Source organism: Nicotiana tabacum, chromosome 1 (assembly GCF_000715075.1).
Source record: "Nicotiana tabacum cultivar K326 chromosome 1, ASM71507v2, whole genome shotgun sequence".
Classification (NCBI taxonomy): Eukaryota; Viridiplantae; Streptophyta; class Magnoliopsida; order Solanales; family Solanaceae; genus Nicotiana; species Nicotiana tabacum.
In genome coordinates, this window is record NC_134080.1 from 188945392 (window position 1) to 188958788 (window position 13397).

General features: G+C 38.4%; 1 protein-coding gene across 1 annotated transcript; it reads left to right on the forward strand.

The window, feature by feature from the left end:
• Positions 1-7894: 7894 nt before the first annotated feature.
• LOC142164565 (uncharacterized) lies at positions 7895-8653 on the forward strand. Its single transcript, XM_075222397.1, has one exon. It carries the CDS (start codon positions 7895-7897, stop codon positions 8651-8653), a length of 759 nt encoding a protein of 252 aa, XP_075078498.1.
• The last annotated feature ends 4744 nt before the right edge of the window (positions 8654-13397 follow it).

The following is a 13397-nucleotide window of genomic DNA, read 5'->3' on the forward strand; positions in this document are numbered from 1 at the left end:
TGGAATGGTTTGACAATCTTTCCAACCAATCTAAGGCTTTCCCCCATAGAGAGAATGGAAAAAGCCTTAGCCTTCAATCATCTTCGGAGACGTTTTCCCTCCAACAAGTGACCACAAACCCCTTTAAGTATTTTTATGCATTTTGGCTTGGATCCCCAGTGAAGAAACCTCGTTGCTCTAGCAAAGTGAGCATTACATTAGTGATTTGAAAGCTGCCTACCCTGATTTAGGTAGGGACTATGGTACTTGCATACCCTTCATTCGGCAACACCCGGTGTGGAGCCGCTCTTGGTGGAGATGGGGGTGGAACTGGGATGTTGTCTTGAGGCACCCGACCTCTTCTATTTGATTGAGGTTTAAGAGGAACCTCTTCGTCTTGGTCAGCCTCAATGTCAACATCCCTCAAAGGCATGTTTCCAAGTTCACTGGCCGCCATAGTTGTACCTACAATTGATTCACACAAATTAGTAACACGGAAGGAAAAGAAGAGAATCCACACACAAACCCAAATATATAGTTAACACCGTTATTTAACTCCCCGGCAACGGCGCCAAAAATTGATCACGTCCAAATGTACGCCTCTAACGAGGTATAACACGGTCGTTTGCAATAATAAAACCAAGCAAGGAGTCGGGATCGAATCCACAAGGAGTTAGTAGTATATATTCGGAGTGAGTACGTGAAATATCTAGATTGCACTTCCACAAATAGGGTTTTGTTTTTTACTTCTAAAATTAACTAAGGATTGCAAATCTAAAGGTATAAAACTAGATATGATTGTTCTTGATTTTTTTTCAAATATATAAAAAGGCATGGGGCTGTGACCATAACCTAGGTGTTTGCCTAATGGGATAAAAACTTTTATGCTCATTTTATTGACTGGGGGTGTTGATTATAGGCTATAATTACGTATTTTAGTCTCTTATTACACTCTAATTTACGCACTTTAATTGAGTTTGAGCTTTAATCGCTAGTATTTTGCACTAATTGTGTGTTTTATGCCTTGTAGGAGTGATTCCGAGCTATGTAGATGTTATGAAATGAATTCAAGTGATTTGGAGCTTTGAAGTCTGAGTAAAAGACCAAGGAATTAAGTCGAGATCGTGTTCGGGGATCAACAGATGATAGTTAAGAACGAACGAAGAATCGAGTAGGTATATTGCGCGCTGTCTAGTAAAATACAGATAACTTTTCGCTCAGAACTTCATTTGGGCTACACAATATAAGGTTAGAAAGCTAATTCAAAGGGCTAAAACTTTTATATTTTACGTTTTTCCAAATTCCAAACAGTCCGCTGTCAGCTCCGCGGTCAAATCCGCAGTCGCGGACAGAACCCTATGCAAAATTCGTGGTTAGGTCTGTGGTTGATCCGTGGCCGCGGACTTCCTGACCTGGAATAGTGTCCTTTTAGTGTAGGAGAAGGTATAATTGTTTGGGCCCGACCCTACTTGGTATATATACATGAAAAAATGGTATTTTGAGCACCTTTGACATACTTTTGGCATAATTTAGACCAAAGGAGGCTCAGGAGAGCGGGGATTCGACCTAAGGAGGTAATAACACATTAGGAACAAGGCGGAGAATTCTTCCACGAGGTTTTCACTTCCTTCTTCCTATTTCCATTATTGGTTATGAATTCTAGTATTGTATTTTTGCATACTATTATGAATAGCTAATTTGTTATCTAGGGTTTCGATGGAATTGTTATGTTTTAATATAATTTAACCTTTGGATTTATCTACTTGTTCAACTACATGCTTATTTCAGGTCGTTGAATGACCATCGATTGACTGTGCCTATTTAATATGTGTTGCTTGAGAAAGGATACATATTTAAGTGGTTGTTGAAAAACTTCACTTCTAACGTATGTGAGAAATCAATACAGTGGGTTTAAAGGTAGGTTTAGAAATAACAAAGCCTAGACGTAATCATAGTGAGCGGTTAGATGAAGCCAACTAGCGTAGTTCGGGAGAATATGTCTAGTAAATTATTGTAGTTGCTTGAGAGAGAATTGCGGCACCTAAAGTGCTCACGATCAGTGTAGAATACATAGGCAAAATTGTAGGGAACATAGAAGGAAGGATTCCGACAATTGGGGAAATCATAACTCTAGACCTCCTTAATTTAGTCTCCAATCCTTTATCTCGTTAGTTGATAATTTTATCACTTTCTAGTATTTGCTAGTTAATTAGTCAGAAATATAAATCTCAATCTTTATAATTTAGAAAATTGTTCAAACTTGTCTTCTTAGTGATATTAAACAGCTATAGCTAAGCGTTAGTTCTCTGTGGGATTCGACTCTGGACTTTTACACCAGATTATATTTGCAGCGACCACTTATCCTTTTTAGGACTAGAGTTGGGTGTGACCAAATTTTGGCGCCGTTGCCGGGGAACTAACGGTGTAGTTGTAGCTGTATATATTGCTAGGTTTCAAGTTTGAACTTTTATTTTGTTTTGTTTTGTATATATTTTTTATTTTATTATAACTGTTGATTTGAGAAACATGACATCTTGGAATTATGGAAATTTAGGTGTTGATAATTCTACTATTGATCCTCATACATATTGTGAAGGAAACCACCAGTATCAAAATTATCAAAATATTCCCGAGAGCGAGTAATGTGCACCAACTCAATCTTATTTGTGGAATATGTGTGATGTGTGTGGTGGCAAAAATGGTCACTTTTATGGTTGTGCTTATATTTCTTATCTTTCTCCAACCCCTTACTATGATGGTTCTACCTTTTCTTGTGAAGTTAATAGGAATAAAGAACATGGGGATACGGGCCTGAAGGAGATCAAGGATCTGTTAAAGTGCCCTCTGGAACAAAATAATGAGAAACAATGCAGATAGAAAGGCAAGAGGCAACTATTCGCAACTTTGAGGCTCAAGTGAGTCAAGTGGTTGAAGCTTTTAAATGCTCAGCAAGACAATTTTGGGGATATGAGCCAAGAAGAGCGTGAATTTGAGGTGCTAATAGAGGAGGTTAGAGTAGAACATCAACAACCTAGCCAACTAAAATTTGAGGATGTCGATATTGAAGAAGTGAGACTAGAGTCAGCCAAGGGCATTGAGGTTATAAATTTTGTTGACTCTAGTATCATTGATGTTGAGGTTACTGAAAGTCCTAAAGTTCATGTGTGTGAGCGCATTGGTTCTCACTCCAAATATTTTTCTACATTGTGCTTGGATGACGATATGGAAATAGAGTCATCCGAGCCGATTGAGAAGTCAAGGAATGAGGAACAAGGTGCCTACATTCTTGAATTTTTCTTGCCAGAAAGACAGGACTACATACCTCATCTAAAAGCCAAGAAGTATAGAATATTACAATGGTTACTTGGGCTAATTAGATTTGTTCCACCACCCACGGAGCATAACCAAAAACTTGAAGCTACATTGGAGATTCAATTCATTAGCTCGAGGTGGAGGCAAAAAGTGATTCACGTCGTGCCGCGACGTTAAATCAAGCGCTTGTTGGGAGGCAACCCAGCTTTATTGCTTTTTTTTTAATTTCTTTTATTGTATTATATTTGTAGTATCGATTTTGATTTTTCAGGAGAATGGAAAGCAAAGCTATTGGAAGGATGCAACAACAAACCAGTTGGTTGGAATTAAGTGTGAGGTACTCGTACGAAGGACCAGGCCTGAGAGAAATCTGAGTACCCCATGAGCTACTAGTGCTTCGGCCTTTGGCCTACCAAGGAGTTTTTTTACCCTCTTATTAGTTACGGTATGCATTGGGGACAATGCACAATTTGAAGTGTGGGGTGAGGATATTGTTTGGGTGACTTTCCATGCTATTTTAGTTGTATTAGTTTAATTGAATAATTATTTTTACAAAAAATAGAAAAGATTGGACTTTTCCCGACAGTGGATCTATTAGGCAATTTCTTGAGGGATTTAAGTCGAAAGGAAAAAGGCAAAAAGATGTTCTTTGTAGGTTGTACAATAATTTCCCCTTGGTTTTTCTTTGTGCAGTGGTTCTTTTTCAAGGATTTTGTTTGAACCGGGTGTAGTTAGTTTTATTTTTTTAGGAGTAGGAGCCAGTATGAGATGAATTGAATTGAAGCAATATCTCTTGTCTTTGTTATGCCTTGAGAATAGTGAGTACTTTGGTTGTGACGCTTAGGCTCAGTTTTTGACTCTTGTATAAGTACCTTAAATTGTATGATTTTAACTTTGCTTAACTGCTTTGACTAGAGTGTCTTGATGAAACCAATCCCAAGTGAGTTATGTGCCATGTGTGTGTGAGGTTTGGGTGTTATTCTATGCATTGCATTTGATGCCTAGAACTTGCCCTATGTGTTGCAAAGCAAAATAGTAGTTTTGTTCAGTCTTGGAATCGATATAGGCATTTCTATGTTGAGCCAGATATGTATATTTTACCCGCCTAATTGTTATGTATCATAATTAACCCCTTTGAGCCTGAAATCCTGTTTCTTTGGCAACCACATTACAAGCCTTACCCATTTGTTTGAATTTACCATCTATTTGAACCTTCTAACCTCTCATAAGCACTTGACTTGTTATGAACTTTGTAAAAGTTAAAGTGTGGGGTGGTTGGTTTGGCTTTGAGTGAAACTAATGAAATAAGGAGAAAGGTGCACTATTTTGAAAAAGTAAGAGCCACTCGAATTGGAAAAAAAAGAAAAAAAATAGTTGGATTGTTGTGAAAAATATTCCTTGATAAGTGGTGGCTCTTGATGTAAGTGTGCTTAAAGAAGAATGTAGTTAATATATAGTGTTGTGAAGGTGTAGTTATGGTTTGACATAAGTGTGAGTCTTTAAATGTTAAAGTGTATGTATTAAAGTGCTTAGGGAGGTGTAGTCACTCTTATATCTAAATGTATCCTACCCATCCCCCAGCTTACAGTACGACCAAATAAAGTCCTACTTGATCTGAGACTGAGTGAGCTCGATTAATAGAGTAGTACACAATGGGCAAGCCTATGGTGCATCTTTTGTGGCATGTGAATGTTATTTATAAGAGTGAGTGAATTATTTCTATCTTGAGTTCCTAAGTGTTCTTAAATTTTATTATGTGGAACTACTCTCTTTTGTTGTGTGAGGGCACTTGATTCATAAAGGAAAGGTAATGTCAGTGACCTCTATATTAGAGTAAGCGGGTGTAATGACCCGACCAGTTATTTTGAGCTTTTTCACTTCGCTCGTCAATTCACGGGCATGAATATCCCCGTGGGATGTATTATGACTTATGAAAATTGTCGGTTTTGGTTTTCTGGGTAATCAGAATGAATTTGGAAGAATAGTTCTCAGTTTGAAGCTTAAAATTTGAAAGGTTTGACCAAGTTTTGATTTTTTAGTATATGATCTCGGATTGGAATTTTTATGATTTGGTAAGCTCCGTTAGGTGATTTGGGACTTAGGAGTGTGATCATAATGTATTTTGGAAGTCCATGGAAGGTTTAGGCTTGAATTGGCGAAGTTGGGATTTTTGGCATTTCTTGGTTGATAGCGAGATTTTGATATAGGGGTCGGAATGGAATTCTGAGAGTTGCAGTAGCTCCATTGTGTTATTTGGGATGTGTGTGCAAAATTTCAGGTCATTCGGACATGGTTTGGTTGGGTTTTTTTTTTATCAAAAGTGTAATTTAGAAGATTTTGGAATTCTTAGGCTTGAATCTGATGCAAATTTGGTGTTTCGATGTTGTTTTGAGCGTTCCGAAGGTTGGAACAAGTTTGAATGAGGTTATGGGATACTTGTCATGTTTGGTTGAGGTTCCGGAGGTCTCGGAAGAGTTTCGGGTTGTCAATCGGACCATTTCATGAAGTTTAGAATGGCAGAAATCTGCTGCTCAGTGTTGCAGACAAATGCTCTTCGCGTTCGCGAGAGGGGAGCCGCGATCGCGAAGGGTTAGATGGAGAAGATTGAGAATTTGGCCTTAGCGTTCGCGATGGAGCCTTCGCATTCGCGAAGGACTGGGACATGATGCATCGCGTTCGCGAGGTCTGCTCTGCGATCGCATAGAAGAAATTGGCCAGCTGGGTTTTGAGATATTTTGTTCATCGCGTTCGCAGGCGAGGAGCGCATTCGCGAATGTCTGTCTGGGTAAAGCATCGTGTTTGCGATGGGGTGATCGCATTCGCGAAGAAGAGTTTTGGTCAACGGAATTTTTGTGCTTCGTGAACACGAGGCTTTGACCGCGTTCGCGAAGAAGGAATTTAGGCCACGACAGAAGGTTTAAAAGGTCGTCTTATCCGCGAATGTGGGGTTATTTTCTTCCATTGTTGGTCAATTTTGGAGCTTTTTGAAGGGGATTCAAGGGGAATTACTTGGAGGTAAGATTCTTGGACTTAAAACTCGATTCTAATGTGAATTCTACCTAGAAAATCATGGGAATTAAGCCAAAAATTGAAGAACTAGGGCTGAAAATTTAGACCTTTGATTGAGGATTTGAAGGACCATTTGAGGTCAGATTTTAGAACTTTTGATATTTATGAACTCGTGGGGAGATAAGGAATCTATTGATGTAAAAATTATCTAATTCCAAGACGTGGGCCCGGGGGTTGGGTTTTGGTAATTTCTGGATTTGTGTCAGATTTTGATTGTTTTCGCTTGGGCTTTGTTCCCTTAGCATATTTTGACGTCCTCATTATGATTTTGGATAGATTTGATGCGAGTGGAGGCCGATTCGAAGGGCAAAGTCTTCGCGAGATAGAGATTTGACCAGTTCGAGGTGAGTAATTGTGATGACCCGGCCAGTCGTCTCATGAGTTACAGCTCCATTTCCCCCATTTCAGCTTCTTTACGCTTCGTTTTCCGTGTTTTATGTGATCGAGTTTATTAATTCGAGTTCGGAGAGGATTTGGTAAGAAATGAGACACTTAGTCTCTTTTAAGAAGGCTTAAGTTGGAAAAGTCAACCGGATGTTGACTTATGTGTTAGAAGGCTCGAAAGTGAGTTCTGAGGGTTCGATTAGCTTCGGGAGGTGATTTGTGAGTTAGGAGCGCGATCAGAATGGGTTTTGGAGTTGTAGAGAAGATTTAGGCTTGAATTGGCGAAATTGATATTTTGGCAAATTCCGGTTGATAGGCGAGATTTTGATATAGGGGTCGGAATGGAATTCTGAGAATTATAGTAGCTTCATTGTGTTATTTGGGATGTGTGTGCAAAATTTCAGGTCATTCGGACGAGATTTGATAGATCTTTTGATCGAAAGCATAATTTAAGAGTTCTTGGAGTTCTTAGGCCTGAATCCTATGTTGAGCGTTCCGAAGTTTTGAGCAAGTTTGAACGATGTCATGAGATGTGTTGGTACAATTGGTTTGAAGTTCCGGGAGTTCCGGGTAGGTTCCGGGATGTTTTAGTGCAAAAATCATAGCTATAGCAGGTCTACAGGGGTTGCAGGCCCCAGAACTCACCCATGCGGTCCGCACAAAAATAGGTGTGCCCGCGTTGAGTGCTGTGCGGACCGCACAAAGTGGTGTGAAGAGCTAATTACATCAATCATGACAAACCCACAAGACAATCCTGGAACTCCACCACAACCCACTCCCTCTGATTAACCCACTCCCTCTGATTCATCTACCTCTCCTCCACCCAGTACATCTTTCAAACCTAGGCTGAAAAGGGTGAAAATGCTTGCTCGAAAAATAGTAGAAACCAACTCTACTATTAAAGGCAAGCCAGGTCCAAGACTCTGACTCCAACTCTAATTCTGAGTCATACAAATCCGCCAGTGAGGGGGAAGGACTATATCCGTGTCAACAACCTCATGGGGTGTTTGAACTATAAACACGCGTTATTACCTCTCTCACCTCTTATATTAGACTGAAATCAAATATACTTGGAATGATAAACATGAAGAACACAGAATATTTTCAAAAAATTGATTGGATCTGAATTAATGAGAAGTGGTTTGATACCATGCCAGAATGCAATGCAAGATTTTTGATAGAAGGAATTAGTGATCATTGTCCTGCAAAGATGACTTTTACAGAGGAAAGGCAGAGGAGTAGGAGATCCTTTCAATTATGTAATGTGTGGACACAACATCCACAATTCATGAGTATAGTCAAAGAGGGTTGGAACTATAATGTGAAAGGATGCAAAATGTTTACAGTGGTTAAAAGACTGAAGATGTTAAAGAGGGGATTGAAAACTCTAAACACACAGGCTTTTCATAACATAGTGACTGAAGCAAATGAGGATAGGAACACATTGAAACCGATCCAAGTTCAGCTGCAGAGATGTCCTACTAATGTGGAATATCAACAAGCTGAAATTAGTGTTTACCAAAAGTTCAGGCAGTCATCTTATCTAGCTGAAGTGTACTTACAACAAAGAAGTAAAGCAACACGGATAAGATTGGGAGATGATAATAATAAATACTTCCATTCAATAATCAAGCACAGAAAACTGAAGCAGGCAATTACTCAGCTCAAGGACAACTCTGGTCTTTGGCAAACAGATCTTGATACAATAGCTGGCATATTTGTTGATTATTATAAAAATTTACTAGGGAGGAAAGAAATAGAAAGGGTGAGGGATTTTAATAGTATAATCAGAAATGGGAACAGGCTATCAGAAGCTCAACAACTAGAAATAATGCAATTTTTTTTGGAAAGAGAAGTGAAGCCGACTATGTTTCAGATTGATAATAATAAGAGTCCTGGTCCTGATTGATTTGGGAGTGGATTTTACAAAGCAGCATGGTGTCACACCTCCTTTTTCCGTACCCGCTAGGGGACAAGGAGTTTTTTCCAATTAAAGGACAATCGAAACGGGATTTATTTATTTATTTATTTCAGAGTCGCCACTTGGGAGATTTAGGGTGTCCCAAGTCACCAATTTTAATCCCGAATCGAGGAAAAGAATGACTCCATATTACAGTCTGCGCGCCAGAAATCCGGATAAGGAATTCTGTTAACCCGGGAGAAGGTGTTAGGCATTCCCGAGTTCTATGGTTCTAGCACGGTCGCTCAACTGTTATATTTGGCTTGATTATCTGATTTTATACAATATGAACTTATGTGCAAATTTTAACTCTTGACCGCTTTTATTATTATATTTTACGAGAATTGCAACGTCTTGAAAACATATCTCGAACCACGTTACATCAATGCACCCGTGGTTATTGACATATCTCGACTCGGTTGAGATTTGGATTTGGATCACATAAATGTGCACCCGAGTTAAGGAAAATAAATTATTAAAGACGCGCCTAAAGCAACTAGCGTATTGTTATTTTGGGGAAGGCCGTGGAATTTTGCTAAACGGTCCATCCCGAAGTCTAAGCAATTTTAAAGCAAATATTTACTGAGGGCCCCGCGATTTTTGTATTTTTCGGCGAGGCTCATCTCATTTTTATTTTTTTAGGATAAACCTACAGTGACTACATTTTTTCTATTAAGTTTGTCTCTAAAAACAAAAGAAAATACCTCAATTAATTACATGCTGAAAAGATGTAACTTATTAGTTATTAGTTTACGGTTGATACAAATGGAAAATTGCAACGGAGTTTGTACAAAGAGAGATTGCTTTAGTTCTATATTCTATTATTTAATAACACTGAAACATGAGATTGACGCACAATAATATCAAAACAGAATAACTATTCTTCGATTAATTTAAACTAACATTATTAGATGAAGAAGTTAACATATGCAACCTCATTACTCATTAATCAATCGACTACATTTTTATACAAAGAAAGGAAAATTTTATTCAAACACAAATCCAAACAGGAGGAATTCAACAGGAACAAAGCCTGATTAATATTTCATTTCGCTTCAAGCCGAAAGTATACAAATGTGTACCTGGAAATGGCAGTACAAGAACAAAAGAAGGAGAAGTCAGCAGCAATAATAACACAGCAACAACAGGTTCAGCAACACCGCAAACCAGTAGAATAACCCAGCAACGGATTGAAAAATCAGCAATACCAAAGTGCAATCGCAGTTAAAGCAGAAGAGAGACAGATCCAAGCTGCAGTAGTTTACTGATTTTGAATAACACTCGAGAAAAGACAAACGGAATTTATTCAAGTAGAAGTTCAAGTTGTCTTTCTCTTTTACTCTCTAACACTCTTGAAATTCTCCAGAATGTATTACTCTCAAAAATATTCTCCCAATAATTATCTCTAAGTCTTCTCTTAATGTTCAAAGTCAGTTTCTCAAGTATTAAAACTTTCTCCCGAAAATCTTCTTCTCATTTCCGTCCCTTTTCTATGTCAAGAATAACTCTTATTTATAGCAAGACCTTGTCTTGAATTCCCAACCCCAAATTATTCCCCCAAGGCATGCTTTGTACCCACTATTTAATGTCTTCTTTATTTTAAACCTTGTCCCCATGCCTACATTAAATAAATACCACATCCCCAACCCATTATAATTTGTCCCTCATGCTTAACATAAACAAATGCAATATTCTCTCCCATTATATTTTGTCTTGTCCCCCATTATGTTAAACAATTATATCAAAAAACTCACCCCATTATATTTTGTCCCCCATGCTTAATAAATAATTATAATAATGTTCAATTACCAAACTACCCCTCCGACCTTATTGCAATTACCATTTTACCCCGAATGTAATGCAATTTACCAAACTACCCCCATCAGCTCTAAACAATCAATTAATCATAACTTAACCAAAATATAGCCAATATGACTAATTTCTCAACAATCTTCAACAACAAATCACATGAACACGATGAACAACACAACTCAAAATTAATGGAATGAATTAACCATATCGGGAACCAATCCTGGTTAATTTAGACCATCAATGGATGAGCAAAGAGACAACAATACAAACAACAAAATACATGATTCAAACTAAATCAACAAATCAAAAACCAAGATATAAACTCACATTAAATCACTGGTTTTAAAATGAACTTCAAACAAAGATGAACATGAATTAAATCTATTTTTAAGCAACAAACATGACAGGATTCAAATGATTCAAACAACATTAATAATTTCTGGAAAATACATAACAACACATGAAACAAATTGAAGAGATAATTAATTAAATTTCAATTTGAATCTAACAAACATTAAACTAACAAATATTTATCTAAACAATAATACAAACATGAAATAAACATGAAAAACAACTAATTAAACTTCTATTTGAAATCTAAAAATTAATTTAACAAAGCACATGAACAAACTAAAAAATTAATTCAAACGATAGACATGAACAAAACAAACATTTGCCGATTTTAGATTCGAGAAATATCAAAACAAAATACGGACAAAATAAAACTCAAAAACTACTAACCGGATCGAAATGAAATATGTACGGACTGTTTTGACGAACCTCGAATGGGAATGAATCTGTCTGGACTCAACGACGAACTCAATACGACGCTCGACGACCTCGACTAAAACTCGACCAAACGAAATGGATGAATCTCGTTTTGGGACTGAAGGAAACGAGGATAAAGAAGAAGATGACGGAGATGGCATAAGCAGTTGGGTCCGTTTGGACGACGAGGCAGCAGCTGAGCAACCAGTAGCCTTCTCCTTCATCGAAACGGAGCATCAACTTCTGCGGAACTGAGGTCCATGGCGGAGCATCAGCATCAGCTCCTGCTGGGTCCATGGAGGAACTGAGGTTGCAGCAGCGAAATGGAGGAGCTGGAGAAGATGAAGCAACAGTTGGTTGACGCAGCATCAACGGAGGAAAAGGAGCAGTGGACTGGTCGATGAGGGCAGTGACAGCAGCCATGACGGACTGCTTGTGGTCATTCATGGTGAAGCAGCAACGACTGGCGTGGTTGCTCGTTAATGGCGGACGTCAAGATGGCGATGGCTGGAACTTGATGTGGTTGACGAAGCAGAAGCAGTCGCGGGGGTTAAGAAGAAAACGCAGCAACGATGGTTGCTCGTTAATGGCGGACGTGAGGAGGGGTCGTTTGAGATGGTGATGTGCGTGTGTGTGTGTGTGTTGTCGATGGGGAGCTTGGAGGTGGAGGGTTGAGGGCAGCCATGGCTGTGTAAAATGGAGATGGAGAAGAAGAAGCAAAGGTTGGGGGGGCGGACCATTTTGTGTTTTTTAGGGTTTTGGTCTTTTTTTTTTATTTTTGTTTTGTTTTGTGCTGGACAAAAATGAAGAAGGGATGTTGGGTTTTTGGGTTAATGGGGCGGACCGGGTCGACCCGGTTTGAAGTGGACCGGGTCATGGGAAGGTTGGGTAATTATTTGGGCCTGTGGTTTGAAAATTGAAGAAGTGGCCCAATCCGATTTTTCTTTGTATTTTGCTCTCTTTTCTTCTTTTATTTTTCTAAAACTAAATCATAAAAGTACTTAAATTATTATTAAGAACTAAATTAAGTTATAAAAGCGCAAATTAACTCTCAATAACAATTAACGCACAATTAAGTAATAATTAGGCATAAAATTGTATATTTGGACATTAAATGCTAAAAATGCAAAAGATGCCTATTTTTGTAATTTTTATTTTTTGTAAACAAACTTAATTACTAAAAAATTGTAGAATTAAATCCTACATGCAAAATGCGACATATTTTGTATTTTTTTATTAATTTAACAAATAAACATGCACAGACAAATACAAATAATTATCCAAAAATGTCACAAAATCTCACAAAATTGCACACCAAGGAATCAAGTTAATGTAGTTCGGGAAGTTTTGGTAAACCTGATTCACAAAATGAATTTCCTACATATCCCTGGCTAAAGGGGAATCAGGTTAATGTAGTTCGGGAAGTTTTGGTAGTTGGGACTACCGTGGGACTGCAATGTTACTGTTGTTGCATGCTGTTATCACTGCTTACCAATCTCCTTGTTACACCGTGCTTAAAAGAAAATAAGAAGCTAGGCTAGACTGAAATTTGTTCTTGTTGCCTTGCTTTTTTATCGGCTTGTGTTTCATCCGGTGCTTTTCTTCCTTGAATTTGGGAATGATACTGGCCCTTTGCTCTTCTGAATACCAGTTTTCATCATTTTGCTCGGTCCGCTGGGGACATGGCTTTCTTCATTAAGCTTTTTGGCGGTTCCTCTGGGGGCACGACTCTCTTAATCAGATTTGTTATGTTGGGCATGATTTAATGTTCACAAGCCGCTTCTTTCAAGACGCGTCTTTTCTTCCCTTTGACTCATGCGCCTGAATTTGTGCTGGGACCTCCTGTTGCAACCTTCTGTTTCCCGGTGCTGGGGATTCCTGTTGTAACCCTCTGTTTTATTGTCTTCTGACTTGATCTTGAAATGTATGCATTAGTTTTGAATTACTATTGCGACACTGTCATCAGTAGGGTAAAACTAACCTGTCTCACGACGGTCTAAACCCAGCTCACGTTCCCTATTGAATCTTGTTTGGTAATGGTAATCTGCCAGAATGTTCTAACAAACTAACTGGTTTGAAATCTCTGGAAAACAACAAACTTGTTAGCGTTAGA

Coding starts and splice junctions, on each gene's coding strand:
- LOC142164565 (XM_075222397.1), top strand. CDS start 7,895: ATGCCAGAATGCAATGCAAGATTTTTGATAGAAGGAATTAGTGATCAT.